Genomic DNA, 20,657 nt, shown 5'->3' with positions numbered 1-20,657 from the left:
CAACACTAACTGTATAATGCCAATTGTGAATAAATTGTATTGATTGTTTTAGATATCATTGTTTTTCTATGGATTGACATTGCATAGCCCCTTTTATCGGAGCAGATTTTGCTATAATAATATGATGTTATTAGAGGCAAATTAATTATTAGATTAATACATTTGGGTATTAAATACTGACTTCTGCCCATTCAATCATACTTGTACAGTTGTGACATCAGACATAGACATGTTTCTTTCTTGTGCTACACACCCTGTATGCTACGTAGAAAGATCAGCCACACCCTGTATGCTACGTAGAAAGATCAGCCACACCCTGTATTCTACGTAGAAAGATCAGCCACACCCTGTATTCTACGTAGAAAGATCAGCCACACCCTGTATGCTACTTAGAAAGATCAGCCACACCCTATATGCTACTTAGAAAGATCAGCCACACCCTGTATTCTACGTAGAAAGATCAGCCACACCCTGTATGCTACTTAGAAAGATCAGCCACACCCTATATGCTACGTAGAAAGATCAGCCACACCCTGTATTCTACGTAGAAAGATCAGCCACACCCTGTAAGCTACTTAGAAAGATCAGCCACACCCTATATGCTACGTAGAAAGATCAGCCACACCCTGTATTCTACGTAGAAAGATCAGCCACACCCTGTATGCTACTTAGAAAGATCAGCCACACCCTATATTCTACTTAGAAAGATCAGCGTTTTGATTTTGAAACATTTTCCAACTCCTCTCTCCTAACCCTATCCCAAACCTGTCACTCTATCCCAAACCTGTCACCCTATCCCAAACCTGTCACCCTATCCCAAACCTGTCACCCTATCCCAAACCTGTCACTCTATCCCAAACCTGTCACTCTATCCCAAACCTGTCACTCTATCCCAAACCTGTCACTCTATCCCAAACCTGTCACCCTATCCCAAACCTGTCACTCTATCCCAAACCTGTCACTCTATCCCAAACCTGTCACCCTATCCCAAACCTGTCACCCTATCCCAAACCTGTCACCCTATCCCAAACCTGTCACCCTATCCCAAACCTGTCACTCTATCCCAAACCTGTCACCTTATCCCAAACCTGTCACCCTATCCCAAACCTGTCACCCTATCCCAAACCTGTCACCCTATCCCAAACCTGTCACTCTATCCCAAACCTGTCACCCTATCCCAAACCTGTCACTCTATCCCAAACCTGTCACCCTATCCCAAACCTGTCACCCTATCCCAAACCTGTCACCTTATCCCAAACTTGTCACCCTATCCCAAACCTGTCACCCTATCCCAAACCTGTCACCCTATCCCAAACCTGTCACTCTATCCCAAACCTGTCACCCTATCCCAAACCTGTCACTCTATCCCAAACCTGTCACCCTATCCCAAACCTGTCACCCTATCCCAAACCTGTCACCTTATCCCAAACCTGTCACTCTATCCCAAACCTGTCACCGTATCCCAAACCTGTCACTCTATCCCAAACCTGTCACTTTATCTCAAACCTGTCACCCTATCCCAAACCTGTCACTCTATCCCAAACCTGTCACCTTATCCCAAACCTGTCACTCTATCCCAAACCTGTCACCCTATCCCAAACCTGTCACCTTATCCCAAACCTGTCACCCTATCCCAAACCTGTCACCTTATCCCAAACCTGTCACCTTATCCCAAACCTGTCACTCTATCCCAAACCTGTCACCTTATCCCAAACCTGTCACCCTATCCCAAACCTGTCACTCTATCCCAAACCTGTCACCCTATCCCAAACCTGTCACTCTATCCCAAACCTGTCACCCTATCCCAAACCTGTCACTCTATCCCAAACCTGTCACTCTATCCCAAACCTGTCACTTTATCTCAAACCACTGCCAGGTTTCCTGCTGTCTCTGCCGCTCTTCAACGAGACCATGTTTTCGTACGCCAGCGCCCCTTGGCCCCAGTCCCTCCTCAGTTACCTGTCCTTCATGGAGTTTGAGATCACCTTTCAGCCGGCCAGTCCTGACGGCACGCTGCTCTACAGCGACGACGCCAGCAGCCGGGACTTCTTGGCCATCAACCTGGTGGAAGGATACGTGGAGTTCCGCTTTGACTGTGGATCTGGAGGGTCTGTCATTAGGTACAGGCTTCATTGAAAGATCTATGTTTAGAAGATATGACTTTGTTACGACTGTTTTGTAGTGTTTGTAGACTTGTGCTGGCAACTCTTTGTTCATGTGTATAGGAAATTATGACTGTTTGACCCATGCTTTAACTGTCTGTGTGTGTCTGTGTCTGTGTGCGTATGTGTGTCTATGTCTGTTTATGTGCGTGCGTATGTGTGTCTCTGTGTGCGTGCGTGTGTGTGTAGGAGTGAGGAGCAGGTCAGTATAGGCACATGGCATGAGCTGCGGGTTTCTCGTACAGCCAAGAGTGGCATCCTGCAGGTGGACAACCAGAGGCCCATGGAGGGCATAGCTGAGGTACAGGACTGGACTAGGATTTGACATTTCCAATAACTTTCCCCAAATTCCCAGGTTTTCCAGAAATCCTGGTCGGAGAATTACAGATGTCCTACCTTTTCTATCATGATTCTGGGAATTGTTCGATTGGGATTTCCAGAAAACATTTTGTCAGCCGGTTATTGTCATGCATAAGACTGTCTGTTTTACAGTAATTGACCGTTAATTAACACGTTTAGCATCTCCATGCCTCCACACATACAAGCCACTGACGCATGCCTTTGGAACATCTACATTTAAAAAGTCAAATTAATTTAATATACACCATCACAATAAATACATGATTTATTTTAGGCAGGTCTAAAGAAACATAATGATATGAAGAAAATGTATTTCAGAAAAACAGAATATGAGTTGGCCCATTGTATGTTATCTGGCTATGTGCTATGCCTAGGCTGTAGGCTTATTCATTTAGCAACAAGATATGCTTAAGTCCTGTGCCATTATTTTATATTATATGATTTAATAGTTAGAAGAATATAATTCAATATTTTTCCCATTCTGGAACAAGTGTACATGTGAAGGGACTATGTTGAGCATTACAGTGATCATTTAAAACAGGTCCTCAACACTGGATTTAGAGTTATTTGGCAACATTAGTTGTGAATGATACAAACCTTAGAATGTGTTAGAAATCAAACATAAATGGGCTGCATGATGCGACTATAGACTATTGATGATTTGAGAAAGTCGCAAAAACATTGCTGCCGCCCATAGCATTGAATGGAAGGAAAGCCAGCGAGCATTTGGCCTCCCTTGATAAAGAAATATATAAAATAATAGCCAATCAGCGTTGAGCTAAACTGAGTGAGCTCAGCTGTGAATGGTCCTGGTGCACACAAAAAAAAGTGTCAAGGGAAGCCAGTTTGGATTTGTCTTCAGACCAATCACATCACGAGCCAAACGTCATTATTGACAGAAAAAAATTGAATTGTTGCATCTCATTGTGTTGTTGTCCTCCGGTGGCTAGCTAGCTAAAATCGTCCCTTTCCTAAATTAGTCATTACATTTGGAGATAGGGATTTGAACTTGTGGTTGTACTTAATTCTCCGTACTGGCCAACTATTATAACAGCGAATCTGATCCAACCATAAATTCGTACATTGTTGTTCCCTTGGCCTGAGAGGATGGATGTTCAACATGTAGCTAGACTTAGTATGCTAACGTTAACTAGCTGGCCTGGCGCGCCTTTGCCCATGAAGTTAAGCTAGCGAGCAAGTATTTTAGCCAGGTAACCTAGGACAACAAAACATAATAGCGTGTACTGTATGAAAGAGTCATATACTGTTTAGGCAACATGAAAGAGGAGGATGGCATTGGCGTTTCTCTACAAGTAGAGTAAATCCACATGTTTTCACACATACATGCACACACACACAAACACACACAGAAATCAATACCATGGACAGCCACATCATATTTAGCTTACATGGATTGGACTAAATAGTTTTTGGTATCTTTTAGTTGTCACTGTATTAGACTAAACAGAGGTGATTAGATGAAGTTGAAATGGTGCTGGAATAGTGGAGGCAGCTGCTGTTTTCTTTGTGACTTGTGGTAACTCTCTGTGGTTCTAAACCAATAGTTGTTTTTAATAGTCTGAAAATGCAGGGAAACATTACCTTGCTTGACCACGCTGTAAGTCATGTAACTGTTTGTTACATGCAATATGTTTTGTTGACTTCGCCAGACAGATGTTGCTCTCCGGTGTTGTAATGAAACAAATGTGTGGTTGAATTTATTCTGCCACTGTGTCCAGAGTGCATAAAAGGAGATTACCGTGACTCAATGCTCATGTGGAATTTTACTGTTTTTTTTGTCCAATTTGTACTGAATTTTACATTTCTCATAACTGCCTGTAATATGGTAACCACAACATCCCTACACTTGACCATGTAACCTGACCAGGTAAAAACTCTAGGGCACAGTGTTTTCCTAGGTCAGGTGGCATGGTAAGGAACAATTTTACTGTGACTCCACTCTACTGTGACTCCACTGTAACTCTACTGTGACTACTCTACTGTGACTCTACTCTACTCTACTGTAACTCTACTCTACTGTGACTCTACTGTAACTCTACTCTACTGTGACTCTACTCTACTGTGACTCTACTGTGACTCTACTCTACTGTGACTCTACTCTACTGCTCCCCGGACTCTACTCTGGACTCTCTCCGACTACTCTACTGTGACTCTACTCTACTGTGACTCTACTCTACTGTGACTCTACTATACTGTGACTCTACTGTAACTTTACTCTACTGTGACTCTACTATACTGTGACTCTGCTGTGACTCTACTGTAACTTTACTCTACTGTAACTCTACTCTACTGTGACTCTAATATACTGTGACTCTACTGTGACTCTACTCTACTGTAACTTTACTCTACTGTAACTCTACTCTACTGTGACTCTAATATACTGTGACTCTACTGTGACTCTACTCTACTGTGTCTCTACTGTGACACTACTCTACTGTAACTTTACTCTACTGTAACTCTACTCTACTGTGACTCTAATATACTGTGACTCTACTGTGACTCTACTTTACTGTGTCTCTACTGTGACACTACTCTACTGTGACTCTACTCTACTGTAACTCTACTCTACTGTGTCTCTACTGTGACTCTACTCTACTGTGTCTCTACTGTGACTCTACTATACTGTGACTCTACTGTGACTCTACTGTGACTCTACTCTACTGTGACTCTACTCTACTGTAACTCTACTCTACTGTGTCTCTACTGTGACTCTACTGTGTCTCTACTGTGACTCTACTCTACTGTGACTCTACTCTACTGTGTCTCTACTGTGACTCTACTATACTGTGACTCTACTGTGACTCTACTGTAACTCTACTCTACTGTGACTCTACTCTACTGTGACTCTACTGTGACTCTACTGTAACTCTACTCTACTGTGACTCTACTCTACTGTAACTCTACTCTACTGTGTCTCTACTGTGACTCTACTGTGTCTCTACTGTGACTCTACACTACTGTGTCTCTACTGTGACTCTACTGTGTCTCTACTGTGACTCTACTCTACTGTGACTCCTCCTCCAGGGAGCCTTCACTCAGATCAAGTGCAGCTCTCCTCTGTACATCGGCGGAGTTCCACAATATGACAAAACCAAGAGCGCCGCGGCCGTGCTCCGCCCCTTCAGCGGCACCATCCAGAAGGTACTGTTACTGTATAGATGACTCAGGTTGAGGGGCTGAAACAGCCGTACCTCCTGCCCTGTCACACAGGCTTGCATCCCAAATGGCCCATAGGGCTCTGGTCAAAGATAGTGCGCTATGTAGGGGAATAGGGTGCCACAGTCTCTCCGGGGGTCCGTTCAGTTCGATTACATGTTTGCTACATTGTGTAACGTCTTGTACTGAACGACACGTTTCTTGAACATTCTTGACTTTGAGGTACGTTTGCTCCGTTTGGTGGGTGAGGCGAGGTGGGGCTTGAAGCAGTGAGTGAACGTATTTAAAGGGCAGGGGCTATTCCGACAGCGTTCCCTAAGCCACAACCCAACCCCTCCCCGTTTTTTCCCAACTGGTCGTTCAGAACATCAACTGTTTCTGTTTGTAATTGAACGTTGCATTATGTGTTTTCGTACTGAACACAGCCCAGTTGTTAGGTTCTTACTGCATGTGTCCCAGAGTTCCTAGTAAATAATGAGTCAGATAAAGAGTCAGATAAAGAGTCAGATAAAGAGTCAGATAAAGAGCCAGACAAGGAGTCAGATGAAGAGTCAGATGAAGAGTCAAGATAAAGAGCCAGATGAAGAGTCAGATAAAGAGCCAGATGAAGAGTCAGATGAAGAGTCAGATGAAGAGTCAGATGAAGAGTCAGATAAAGAGTCAGATAAAGAGTCAGATAAAGAGTCAGATAAAGAGCCAGATGAAGAGCCAGATGAAGAGTCAGATGAAGAGTCAGATAAAGAGTCAGATAAAGAGCCAGACAAGGAGTCAGATGAAGAGTCAGACAAAGAGTCAGACGAAGAGTCAGATGAAGAGTCAGATGAAGAGTCAAGATAAAGAGCCAGACGAAGAGTCAGATAAAGAGTCAGATAAAGAGTCAAGATAAAGAGCCAGATGAAGAGTCAGATGAAGAGTCAGATGAAGAGTCAGATGAAGAGTCAGATGAAGAGTCAGATAAAGAGTCAGATAAAGAGCCAGATGAAGAGTCAGATGAAGAGTCAGATGAAGAGTCAGATGAAGAGTCAGATGAAGCGTCAGATATCCCACAAACACAACTGATTTGGCTTTTCAAATACATGTTAAAGTGTTGGGATGGCCCATCTGACCACAGTATTTTGACTTTTGTGTATATTTCTCATCGATTGTTGTTAATGTGTGTACTGTGGCAAGTTGACATATATTTTACAATGGTCAACTCAATTCATTAATTTATTCATTCATTTGTTAATTCATTCAGTACTTCATTCATTCATTTGTTTGTATAGGAGAAGGAAACAATACAATGATTGTTCATTTAACGTTCTCCTCATCTACCTGCCCCCCCCACCCTCCCCTCTACATTTAACGTTCTCCTCATCTACCTGCCCCCCCACCCTCCCCTCTACATTTAACGTTCTCCTCATCTACCTGCCCCCCCACCCTCCCCTCTACATTTAACGTTCTCCTCATCTACCTGCCCCCCCACCCTCCCCTCTACATTTAACGTTCTCCTCATCTACCTGCCCCCCCACCCTCCCCTCTACATTTAACGTTCTCCTCATCTACCTGCCCCCCCACCCTCCCCTCTACATTTAACGTTCTCCTCATCTACCTGCCCCCCCACCCTCCCCTCTACATTTAACGTTCTCCTCATCTACCTGCCCCCCCACCCTCCCCTCTACATTTAACGTTCTCCTCATCTACCTGCCCCCCCACCCTCCCCTCTACATTTAACGTTCTCCTCATCTACCTGCCCCCCCACCCTCCCCTCTACATTTAACGTTCTCCTCATCTACCTGCCCCCCCACCCTCCCCTCTACTTGTTGTGTCAGCTGGTTCTAAATGACCGCAGCATCCCACTGACCAAGGACTTTGCTCTGGGGGTGAATGTGGAGAACGCAGCCCACCCATGTGTGCAGAGTCCCTGTGCCAACGGCGGCACCTGCAGGCCCAAATGGGATGGCTACGAGTGTGACTGCCCTCTCGGCTACGATGGCCGGCACTGCCAGAAGGGTGAGAGACGGAAAATAAATTGTTCCCACGTCCACATTTTCCACAAGTTATACTCTGTAGGCTACATTCCGTATGACAAGGTAGATTTTCAACATTTTGGTGGAAAATATTCTGCATTTAAATGTACATTTTAATGTATGTAATATATTTGAACAACATAATCTCTCCTAAGCCGTTGTCTTATCTGTTTTATGCTTTCGCTGTGCAGAATGTGGGAATTACTGTTTAAACAGTAAGTTTTCTATCACCATCATGTTCGTAAAAACTAGGCTACCTCTGTTCATCTACCATATCAGACTTTAATAACGCTGTTTGTACACTTTTTTTGTTTACCTAGGGTGTATTTACTAGGAACCACACAGAACAAACAGGCAAAAACCAGGAAGGAACTCTCATGAATTTGTAAATCAGAAACTCTCAAATTCGTTGCAAAACGTGTTCAGTTGCAAAATATTTTGCTACAGTGTGCACTAATGAATACACCCCTGTTCATTATCCTGTGTAGAGTTGTCTGTGTCCTGGTTCCCCTCAGTTAGTACCATGCTTAGGAGGACATCTAGTGGCCACATTGTGTAAATGTTATTTTCTTTTCAGCTGTCACAGATGCCATTGAGATTCCACAATTCATTGGCCGCAGCTACCTCACATACGACAACCGTGAAATCCTGAAAAGGTTTGTCTACGTAAAAGTGTGTGTGTGTGTGTGTGTGTGTGTGTGTGTGTGTGTGTGTGTGTGTGTGCGTGCGTGCGTGCGTGCGTGCGTGCGTGCGTGCGTGCGTGCGTGTGTATGCATGCATGTACGTTTGCTTTAGAGTGAAAACACTACCACTGAAATAGTATTTTCTGAAGTATTAGGTTCAGACAGAAATACTATGACTTCAGCAGTAGTTGAGTTATACTGCATCACATAGTTTCTGTATATTAGCTTTAGTCAGATGATGTACACTACACAGTCAGCCAATGTGAGAATAACACAGTCAACTAGAAAGCCCTCAGGGTTTGTGGGATTTTAAGGAAAGTGCTGTGTGCCACTCTGTGCTGACATATCCTGTGTGTTTCCCACCCCAGGGTTTCGGGCGTCAGGACCAACATGTTTATGCGCTTTAAGAGCACGGCGAAGGATGGTCTGTTGCTATGGCGAGGCGACAGCCAAGTGAGGCCCAACAGTGACTTCCTGTCTTTAGGACTGCAGGATGGAGTACTCATTTTTAGGTGAACCCCTGATCTCACACACCCCTCGACCACACCTTCCCTTTTCCCTAATGGTGAACCTCTGACATCACACATCACTCTAGTCCACACCTTCCCTTTTCCCTAATGGTGAACCTCTGACGTTACACATCACTCTAGTCCACACCTTCCCTTTTCCCTAATGGTGAACCTCTGACGTTACACATCACTCTAGTCCACACCTTCCCTTTTCCCTAATGGTGAACCTCTGACGTTACACATCACTCTAGTCCACACCTTCCCTTTTCCCTAATGGTGAACCTCTGACGTTACACATCACTCTAGTCCACACCTTCCCTTTTCCCTAATGGTGAACCTCTGACATCACACATCACTCTAGTCCACACCTTCCCTTTTCCCTAATGGTGAACCTCTGACATCACACATCACTCTAGTCCACACCTTCCCTTTTCCCTAATGGTGAACCTCTGACGTTACACATCACTCTAGTCCACACCTTCCCTTTTCCCTAATGGTGAACCTCTGACGTTACACATCACTCTAGTCCACACCTTCCCTTTTCCCTAATGGTGAACCTCTGACGTTACACATCACTCTAGTCCACACCTTCCCTTTTCCCTAATGGTGAACCTCTGACGTTACACATCACTCTAGTCCACACCTTCCCTTTTCCCTAATGGTGAACCTCTGACGTTACACATCACTCTAGTCCACACCTTCCCTCTTCCCTAATGGTGAACCTCTGACATCACACATCACTCTAGTCCACACCTTCCCTTTTCCCTAATGGTGAACCTCTGACATCACACATCACTCTAGTCCACACCTTCCCTTTTCCCTAATGGTGAACCTCTGACATCACACATCACTCTAGTCCACACTAGAGGTTGACCGGTTAATAGGCACAGTCGCGAAAAAAGCACTGTTGTTGCACCAATGTACCTAATCATTAACATCAATACCTTTCTTAAAATCAATACACAAGTATATATTTTTAAACCTGCATATTTAGTTAAAAGAAATTAATGTTAGCAGGCAATATTAACTAGGGAAATTGTGTCACTTCTCTTGCGTTCTGAGCAAGCAGAGTCAGGGTATATGCAGCAGTTTGGGCCGCCTGGCTCATTGCGAACTGTGTGAAGACCATTACATCCTAACAAAGACCGTAATTAATTTGCCAGATTTTTCCATAATTATGACATAACATTGAAGATTGTGCAATGTAACAGCAATATTTAGACTTTGGGATGCCACCCGTTCGATAAAATATGGAACGGTTCCATATTTCACTGAAAGAATAAACATTTTCTTTTCCAAATGATAGTTTCCGGATTTGACCATATTAATGACCAAAGGCTCATATTTCTGTGTGTTTATTATATTATAATTAAGTCTAGGATTTGATATTTGATAGAGCAGTCTGTCTGAGCAGTGGTAGGCAGCAGCAGGCTCGTAAGCATTCATTCAAACAGCACTTTCCTGCGTTTTCCAGCAGCTCTTCGCAATGCTTGAAGCACAGCGCTGTTTATGACTTCAAGCCTATCAACTCCCGAGATTAGGCTGGCAATACTATAGTGCCTATAAGAACATCCAATAGTCAAAGGTATATGAAATACAAATCGTATAGAGAGAAATAGTCCTATAATTCCTATAATAACTACAACCTAAAACTTGTTACCTGGGAATATTGAAGACTCATGTTAAAAGGAACCACCAGCTTTCATATGTTCTCATGTTCTGAGCAAGGAACTTAAACGTTAGCTTTCTTACATGGCACATATTGCACTTTTACTTTCTTCTCCAACACTGTGTTTTTGCATTATTTAAACCAAATTGAACGTTTCATTATTTATTTGAGACAACATTTATTTTTATTTATGTATTATATTAAGTTAAAATAAGTGTTCATTCAGTATTGTTGTAATTGTCATTATTACAAATATATATATATATATATATATATATATAAATAAAAATCGGCCGATTAATCGGCATCAGCCTTTTTTTGGTCCTCCAATAATCGGTATCGGCGTTGAAAAAATCAGAATCGGTCAACCTCTAGTCCACACCTTCCCTTTCCCTAATGCTTCCTGCAGAAGAAACTCCTCTGGTCATGCTGTGGTAAGACAGCACAAACAGGTCTGGGACCAGGCTGGTAAAAACATTGCCCAGCCTTTTCTTTCCGTATCTTTGGGACAGTTTCCTGGATACAGATTAAGGCCAGGATTTATTGCGATTCGCGTTAGATCCGCAATATAGCGCAATTTGCATTTAAAGGTAATTTCCGATTGAGATTGACATATGCAGTGTTTACCGTGAATGCGTTCTCCACAAATGCGGGAACATTGCCTTTAAAAGGTGCATAGCCCGAAAAGGATGAATCCCGGCTTAAGCCTTAAAACTACTCTTAGACTAAAAAGTAGGCTCCATACACCATTTTGTTGGTCCAGGACTAGGCATAATCGGCATCTGGGAAACCAACCCTTTGAGTTGAGCCTTGTCGAATGTGCATTGCTTCAAACCTGGCTGTGGGATGATTGTAGCAGTAGTTAATTCCAATGTTGTCTTCCTGTGTCTGTAGCTATAACCTGGGCAGTGGTGTGGCCAATGTGATCGTCAACGGAACCTTCAGCGATGGAAGGTGGCACAGAGTAAAGGCTGTCAGGTGCTTTTCAATGCCTTCTCACTTGGAAATTAAAAGAAGAAAAATGCATTACATTCTACTAGGGTTTCTGGGAATACAACATAATGTGTCTTATTGCAGGTGGCAAACTTGTATGGCATTGTAGATTCATCTCCCATTTGATCTAGTATCTGTTGTAACATTTTGTGCATATGGAATCAGGCAGTGTCTAAGACATTTGGGAAGAATTTGGAGGTCTGTCTCATTGCTTCAATTGGACTTCTTTAGACAAGTCTGGGAAATAGACATAAAACTGTATGTGTATTTATGTTTAACCCTGCGTGTGTGTGTGTTTCTCTGCCTTGATGTGTGTGCATATCTCACCGTAGTCTCTAGGCCAGTGTTGGTTATGTTGCAGCGTACAGCGGCATTATGGGCCACAAAAAAGACTTGAGGAATGACAGTAAATGACAGGAATGACAGTAAATGTACATGTATTGTACACCAAGACCCCATCACTGGACAGCTCTTACTTTATGTAGAATACGTCCATATTTGGGGTCCAAGTGGATTGATTCTCTCATGACCTGCTTAGCTCCATTTTATTGAGCTAGCATCCATAACATGAGTGTCAGGGGCGGATTCGAAAGATGAAAGACGTAATTACTCTCTTCCTATCTGGAACCTCTCATCCATTCATTTCTCTCTCTCTACTCTCCCCCCCTCCCTTTCGTTGTGTGTCATTCTGTTGCGCATCCTTCCTGTTGTTGTGTGTTCTTCAGGGATGGCCAGACTGGGAAGCTGACGGTGGATGACTATGGGGCCCAGACTGGCAGGTCACCTGGGAAGATGAGACAGCTGAACGTCAACGGGGTCTTGTATGTCGGTATGTCACCACCACAGCTATTTAGTCACCTATATTATTCCTGGGGTTGCACATTGAGTCACTCCACCTCTGAAAGTTCTGTGACTCCTGGCTGACAGTTCCACTAACTCCATTCTCAATTGCCGCTGATTAAGATTTCATCCAAAGTGCAATGTCATCGTATTTTTAAGAAACTATTGTGTAGTTTACACTAAATCATCATTAGTCCCCATTAAAAGTGACTGGGCAGTGAAGTAGGTGCAGCCGTGGCAGGTAGCCTGGCGGGTAGGAGCGTTGGGCCAGTAACCCAAAGGTTACTATATCGAATCCCCGAGCTGACAAGGTAAAAATCTGTCGTTCTGCCCATGAGCAAGGCAGTTAACCTACTGTTCCCTGGGCGCCGATGACGTGGATGTCGATTTAAGATAGCCTTCCGCACCTCTCTGATTTAGAGGGGTTGGGTTAAATGCGGAAGACAGATTTCAGTTGAATGCATTCAGTTGTACAACTGACTAGGTATCTCCCTTTCCCTTCCATGGATAGTCTCCTGGATTCTCACTGCATCCTCCGTTCCAATGTCTGTCTGGTGGTTCCTCTGTCTGTCTGTCTGTCTGGGGGTGGTTCCTCAGTTCCTCTGTCTGTCTGTCTGTCTGTCTGTCTGTCTGTCTGTCTGTCTGTCTGTCTGTCTGTCTGTCTGTCCTGTCTGTCTGCCTGTCTGTCTGTCTGTCTGTCTGTGGTTCCTCATTTCCTCTGTCTGTCTGTCTGTCTGTCTATCTGTCTGGCGGTTCATCAGTTGCAATGTCTGTCTGTCTGTCTGTCTGTCTGTCTGTCTGTCTGTCTGGCGCTTCCTCAGTTCCAATGTCTGTCTGTCTGTCTGTCTGTCTGTCTGTCTGTCTGTCTGTCTGTCTGTCTGGCGCTTCCTCAGTTCCAATGTCTGTCTGACTGTCTGTCTGTCTGGCGCTTCCTCAGTTCCAATGTCTGTCTGTCTGGCGCTTCCTCAGTTCCAATGTCTGTCTGTCTGGCGATTCCTCAGTTCCAATGTCTGTCTGTCTGGCGGTTCCTCAGTTCCAATGTCTGTCTGTCTGGCGGTTCCTCAGTTCCAATGTCTGTCTGTCTGGCGGTTCCACTGTCTGTCTGATGGTTGGAAGACTAAATGTAAGCTAGTACAACCTGTGTTGATCATGATATGATGATGATGATGGTTAAGATAGCAATAACAGCAATGATAATAGTTATGACTGTGATGATAATGGTTATGATGGTGATGATAATTGTTATGATGGTGATGACGATGATGATGACAAAGAAAATGATCATGATGATAGTGATGGCAATTTGGGTGATGGTGATGATAATGGTATGATGGTGATGATAAGGGTGGTCATGGTCAGAAATGTCATATTGTAATTATGGTGATGATGAAGATGAGTAGGATTAGAACTTTAATACCTGATGTCTCTGCTCTGCCTAGGGGGGATGAAGGAGATTGCTCTGCACACCAACCGGCAGTACAGTGGAGGTCTGGTGGGCTGCGTCTCCCACTTCACCCTGTCCACCGACTACCACCTCTCCCTAGTGGAGGACGCTGCCGATGGCAAGAACATCAACACTTGTACCAACTAAAAGTCCTGTGTGTCCAGGGCCCGTAGTCATTAAGCATCTCAGAGTAGGAGTGCTGATCTAGAATCAGTTTTGCCTTTTAGATGAGAAAGCATGGACAGGGAGACCTGATCCTATATCAGCACTTCTACTCTGAGATGCTTTGTGAATACGGGCCTTGGGCTTTCTGTCCACTCAGCAGCAAGACACGTTCACCAAAGGACCCAATAACACAAGTGCAACAAGACTGGAGTGGAGAGACCTCGCTAGAACTTCCTGAAATGTAAGGTTGCAATTTTGACATCCGAAGGACAATTTCATGGGATGGTTTCGAAGATATCCATATATTTTTTTCTACATCCTTATTGGATGATTTGGAGAACCAAAAGATGTAGTAATGAAGGATGTTTTTGATAAAGTGACATGATGTTTGTAGAAAAATTACCTTTTTTTAGTTGTATTTTTTAAGCCTGCTCTTGGGTCACAGAGTCATGTTATTGTGATTGTTGTGTTGTGGTGTCTGTATCAATCAGTCCATAGACTACAGTGTTTTTGACTTCAATTCATGTGAGTTGTTTGCAGGTTGCTAGTGTTTGGTGGCACCTTATTTGGGGAGTACGGGCTTGTGGTAATGACTGGAGCGGAATCAGTGGAATGGTATCAAATACACCAAACACATGGTTTCCAGGTGTTTGATGCCATTCCATTTGCTCTATTACAGACGTTATTATGAGCCGTCCTCCCCTCAGCAGCCTCCACTGCTGGAAGGTGATGAAGATCAGCCGTGAGTGTCTAGGTGTTTCCTTCTTTCCCCCTGTCTGGATATCAGGACATTTTCCTCTTTGAGTATCCATGTCTCTCTGCTTTTTCTCTACAACAAAGAAATATGCCAGATGGACACTATCATTATTGCACAGAAAAATATACAAGTCCCCAGCGTTTGTCAAACTTGGTCCTCGGGACCCCAAGAGGTGCACGTTTAGTGTTTTGCCCTAACACTACACAGCTGATTCAAATGATCAAAGCTTGATGATTAGCTGATTATTTGAATCAGCTGTGTAGTGCTAGGGCCAAAAACCAAAACGTGCACCTCTTGGGGTTCCGAGGTGTGAGTTTTGGGAAACCCTGATATAAGTCAACCAAAATAATGTGTGGAAAACACTATCACCCTCTTAATGTGATATGATGTACTGCACATGTCAGCCTTTTAGTTGTGTTGTTGCTCCTGTTTTGAACCTAATGAATTTCCCCAGTTGTGTGTATTTCAAACCACAAATACTAACAGAACATTTAGTTACCAAGTCATCTCAGGCCTAGGCTTACTGCAATAAGAAGTTCACCACCAAGGACATTCTGACAATGTTCTGTGTTGATATTTTGTCTGATTTTGTTGCTAAAATGTTAATGTTTGATTTAAAACAGAAAATAATACTCAATGTTCAGAGAACATTGCTAATGATAGATATTTGGAATAAAAAATGTGATTGATTTCAATGAAGTTCAAACAGGTAGCCGTTATCTAGCTAATATGTTACCATTTGATTTGGACTGTGCTATGGTAACTACTGCATTCCACAGAAATCAATATCTAGCTAATATGTTACCATTTGATTTGGACTGTGCTATGGTAACTACTGCATTCCACAGAAATCAATATCTAGCTAATATGTTACCATTTGATTTGGACTGTGCTATGGTAACTACTGCATTCCACAGAAATCAATCAAGACATTGCCACGGCTTTTGTGAAGATGATGGTTTTTGCCGTGTTCCTTTCGATGTTCCTTTGATGTCATTATATATATTTTGTCATCATATATTTTGTCTATGGCCTACTGCAAATATTTTAATAATGACTCCCCTTCTGACTGCTACGAATAAAATGACTGGCTAAAGTGGACTATTTTACAAAATTGCCTTCACAAATAGTCAGTGAAAGAAAATGTTGGTTTGACACAAACACATTTTGTTCTTCTATCCTCGTGGGAACCTAAAATGTATTTCCATTCCAAATCCTATTTTCCTTAACCCATACCCTAACCTAACTCCTGAACCTCTTACCCTAACCCTAATTCTAACCCTAACCATTAAGCTTAAAATAGCCTTTGTCCTCATGGGGAATGTGGGAAATGTCCGTACAAGGGAGAATTTTCTTTGTTCTTCTATCCTTGTGGGGACTTTTGGAGCTTTTATGTCCCCACAAGGATAGAAGAACAACCCCCCCCCCACCACACACACACACACTTTTCTGTTGACAAACTTGAAGCTGCTTGAGTCTCACCTCGTCCTTCACCTCTTGACCGCTCCTTCTGTGAAAGAGAAGAACAGTACAAGAATCACAGCAGGAACGGCCTCCGTTGGGTCATTTCTTGACGTATTGATGGCTTGGAAAAATCTGACTGTTTATTACTTTGGATGTTTGTTATGAGTTGTTTATTTGAATTCCCTTTGGATGAGTCTTTTGACATCCCTGTGATGAATGACACTTGAGCATCCCCCTACAGTTTGTTGTCGTGCACTGTGACTTCACTTGTTTCTATTGGGTTGCAAAAATATATATATTTTTTTTCAGAGAGCTTTGTTGACATGCCAGGATGGATCTCCAAATCAAATCTGGCTTTATACCTGCGGTCTGAATAGGTATAAAAGTCAAAGGTTGGTGATTTACTGCCACCTGGAGTTATGGAATGTTTGCTCTTTGATCCTTCCTTAACCCATAGAAAGTCCCATCCAGATTACTACTTCAAAATGGTGAAAGACCTCAATGGCGCTGCCCATGCGAAAAACAGGCTTTGGGCCAAGTGCGCCCTCTATCCAACTATGGAGCCGGGTGCACATCACACGCATGTCCATTAACAGATTGCAGCAGCTACTTTCTTGAATGAGATCAAAAGGGCACTCCAGCAGAGAACGGAGCATGGTTTCACATCCCAAAATGCCATTGAATAGTAGACATAGAGGTTACATTTGATTTTAATCAATAGCTGGGAGATTATTTTGTGAATCTGCAATGTCACGCCACATCAAATCCCAACATTCCTCTTTTGACCTGGTTTCTCCCCTGCTGGGTGTTACCAATAATATCAGTGCTACAAATCAATGGCGTTCCTCCATGCCCTGGGCCAGACGGGCCAGTTAGCTGTTCATGCGGGGACCCACAATCTAGTCTCATTTCCACTGCATCTGTGACCTAATTCTCCACCCTTCTTCCAAATTGTGCACTTGACCACTTTATCGCTTGAATTTAACAACAGTAGAAACTCCCTTCATTCCAATGCGCCTTACACCAAATCCTATATGCATTTAAATCCATGACAGGGAGTATGCAAATGCAGTCTTCTGGAAGAGGAGATCTGGGACGCTAGCTAAAGATAGGAGCAGACATGTATCCCCCAAACCCAGAAAGATGTTCAGACATTCAATAAAAAGGCTTTGCCATTAGAGTGATGAAATAATGTGTATTGGCTTTTCCAGGTAACTGAAGTTTATATGCTGATAAACACTGATGATAAGCCAAACCCTTTATGATGGTTGAATGATCTCCAATGAAACAGTGTGATTTTGACCCTGGTTTAGCTGAAACTGCAGGACACTACAGTACATTCTGTGACTCTGTAATAATGTGTTAGTTAATTAATAAATGATGAATGAACAATTCTAGTCAGGTTGTGCTGCCTGTAGCCACTTAGAAATGTCCAAATTGAGATGATTACATTATTCAATAATATACAATAATATAACATAATTTACTTTGAATTGCTGTCACTAAGCATATGACACACACATTTTTAAATAGCTGCCTTGTGCTCGCTACTGGTGTATTTTAGAATATGTATAAATTATGCAGCATGTTCAGAGACACACTGTTCTTGGTGAGGCTGTGAGGGAATCTGATTGTCATTGTGCTCAGAGTATTCCTGTAACATTGACATAAAATAATTTTTGTAACATTGTCCTAAGAGTATTTCTGTAACACTGACCTGAGGATATTTTTGTAACATTGACCTGAGTATTTCTGTAACAATGACATAAGAGTATCTATGTAACTCACAGTAACATTATTAATTGTTCAAGTACTGTTCCCATGCTACCCCTTCTGAGGGGAAATGGCAAAAAACTGGTCATACTTGAATGAACTACAATTTAAAAAGGCTGTATATGTCATTCATGAAGTCTTTATGAGCACTACATAAGTGCTTCACATGATGTTGTAAATAAGCAAAGCCAAACTGCATAAAAGGTGATATCATTACAAAGGGTGCTTTGCCACCCTTCATACAGCATGACATGCTTATGATTTCTGAAGAATTTATGCCTTATAAAGTGTTAATGAAGGCTTCAATTAAAGCATAGTATTATGTAGTATGTACTGTAGTAGTAGTAGTATGTAGTATTATGTAGTAGTATGTAGTAGTGTAATATTATGTAGTAGTAGTATTATGTAGTAGTATGTAGTATTATGTAGTAGTATTATGTAGTAGTACAGCATGTAATAGTATGTAGTAGTATGTAGTAATAGTAGTATTATGTAGTTGTATTTAGTAGTATGTAGTAGGTGGTGTGTAGTAGTGTGTAGTAGTAGTATGCAGTAGTGTGTAGTATTAGTATCTAATAGCATGTAGTAGTATTATGTAGTAGTATGTAGTAAACTCAGCAAAAAAAGAAACGTCCTCTCACTGTCAACTGTGTTTATTTTCAGCAAACTTAGCATGTGAAAATATTTGTATGAACATAACAACTAAGACATAAACTAAACAAGTTTACATAAACTGAACAAGTGACAAACAGAAATGGAATAATGTGTCCCTGAACAAAGGGGGGGGGTCAAAATCAAAAGTAACAGTCAGCATCTGGTGTGGCCACCAGCTGCATTAAGTATGGCAGTGCATCTTCTCCTCATGTACTGTACCAAATTAGCCAGTTATTGCTGTGAGATGTTCTTCCACCAAGGCACCTGCAAGTTCCCGGACATTTCTGGGGGGAATGGCCCTAGCCCTCACCCTCCGATCCAACAGGTCCCAGACGTGCTCAATGGGATTGAGATCCGGGCTCTTTGCTGGCCGTGGCAGAACACTGACATTCCTGTCTTGCAGGAAATCATGCACAGAACGAGCAGTATGGCTTGTGGCATCGTCATGCTGGAGGGTCATGTCAGGATGAGCCTGCAGGAAGGGTACCACATGAGGGAGGAGGATGTCTTCCCTGTAACACACGGCATTGAGATTGTCTGCAATGACAACAGGCTCAGTTCGATGATGCTGTGACGCACCTCCCCAGACCATGACGGACCCTCCACTTCCAAAACGATCCCACTCCAGAGTACAGGCCTCGGTGTAACGCTCATTCCCTCGACGATAAACGCGAATCCGACCATCACCCCTGGTGAGACAAAACCGTGACTCGTCAGTGAAGAGCACTTTTTGCCAGTCCTGTCTGGTCCAGCAACGGTGGGTTTGTGCCCATAGGCGACGTTGTTGCCGGTGATGTCTGGTGAGGACCTGCCTTACAACAGGCCTACAAGCCCCCAGTCCAGCCTCTCTCAGCCTATTGCGGACAGTCAGCGCTGATGGAGCGATTGTGCATTCCTGGTGTAACTCGGGCAGTTGTTGTTGCCATCCTGTACCTGTCCCACAGGTGTGATGTTCAGATGTACCGATCCTGTACAGGTGTTGTTACACGTGGTCTGCCACTGCGAGGACGATCAGCTGTCCGTCCTGTCTCCCTGTAGCGCTGTCTTAGGCGTCTCACAGTACGGACATTGAAATGTATTGCCCTGGCCACATCTGCAGTCCGCATGCCTCCTTGCAGCATGTCTAAGGCACGTTCACGCAGATGAGCATGGACCCTGGGCATCTTTCTTTTGTTTTTTTCAGAGTCAGTAGAAAGGCTTCTTTAGTGTCCTACGTTTTCATAACTGTGACCTTAATTGCCTACCGTCTGTAAGCTGTTAGTGTCTTAATGACCGTTCTACAGGTGCATGTTCATTCATTGTTGATGGTTCATTGAAAAAGCATGGGAAACAGTGTTTAAACCCTTTACAATGAAGATCGGTGAAGTTATTTTGATTTTTACAAATTATCTTTCAAAGACAGGGTCCTGAAAAAGGGACGTTTCTTTTTTTGCTGAGTTTATTATGTAGTAGTGTGTAATAGTATTATGTAATAGTATCTAGTAGTATGTAGTAGCAATATCTAATAGTATGTAATAGTAGTATGTAGTAGTATCATGTAATAGTATGTAGTAGTATTTAGTAGTATGTAGTAGAGGTGTGTTGTAATAGTGTGTAGTAGTGTGTAGTAGTATGCAGTAGTATGTAGTAGTGTGTAGTAGTAGTATCTAAGTATGTAGTAGTATGTAGTAGCATTATGTAGTAGTATTATGTAGTAGTAGTATCTAATAGTATGTTGTAGTAGTATCTAATAGTATGTAGTAGTATGTAGTAGTATTATGTGGTAGTATGCAGTAGTGTGTAGTAGTATTATGTAGTAGTATCTAATAGTATGTAGTAGTATTATGTAGTAGTATGTAGTGATAGTATGTAGTAGTATGGAGTAGTAGTATGTAGTAGTAGTATGGAGTAGTAGTATCTAATAGTATGTAGTAGTATGTAGTAGTATTATGTGGTAGTATGCAGTAGTGTGTAGTAGTATTATGTAGTAGTATCTAATAGTATGTAGTAGTATTATGT

The 20,657-nt window shown here is 42.7% G+C and overlaps 1 protein-coding gene across 2 annotated transcripts in view; it reads left to right on the top strand.

The window, feature by feature from the left end:
- egflam (EGF-like, fibronectin type III and laminin G domains) overlaps positions 1-17,796 on the top strand; it is a 48,141-nt gene extending 30,345 nt beyond the window's left edge. The window contains exons 15-24 of one of the 2 annotated variants that reach the window (XM_014172653.3): positions 1,877-2,120; positions 2,352-2,463; positions 5,568-5,684; positions 7,511-7,691; positions 7,900-7,923; positions 8,286-8,364; positions 8,760-8,903; positions 11,464-11,547; positions 12,288-12,391; positions 13,842-17,796. In XM_014172653.3, coding sequence (XP_014028128.1) covers positions 1,877-2,120; positions 2,352-2,463; positions 5,568-5,684; positions 7,511-7,691; positions 7,900-7,923; positions 8,286-8,364; positions 8,760-8,903; positions 11,464-11,547; positions 12,288-12,391; positions 13,842-13,993 — 1,241 coding nt within the window. In that variant the 3' untranslated portion in view covers positions 13,994-17,796. The remainder of the gene's footprint in view (positions 1-1,876; positions 2,121-2,351; positions 2,464-5,567; positions 5,685-7,510; positions 7,692-7,899; positions 7,924-8,285; positions 8,365-8,759; positions 8,904-11,463; positions 11,548-12,287; positions 12,392-13,841) is intronic. The other variant, XM_014172654.3, reaches the window with a different exon arrangement.
- The last annotated feature ends 2,861 nt before the right edge of the window (positions 17,797-20,657 follow it).

The sequence above is a fragment of the Salmo salar genome, chromosome 24, assembly GCF_965601325.2.
Source record: "Salmo salar chromosome 24, fSalSal1, whole genome shotgun sequence".
In the NCBI taxonomy this organism is placed as follows: domain Eukaryota; kingdom Metazoa; phylum Chordata; class Actinopteri; order Salmoniformes; family Salmonidae; genus Salmo; species Salmo salar.
The sequence above is the reverse complement of the archived record's forward strand: the minus strand, read 5'-3'. Positions and strand labels throughout refer to the sequence as shown.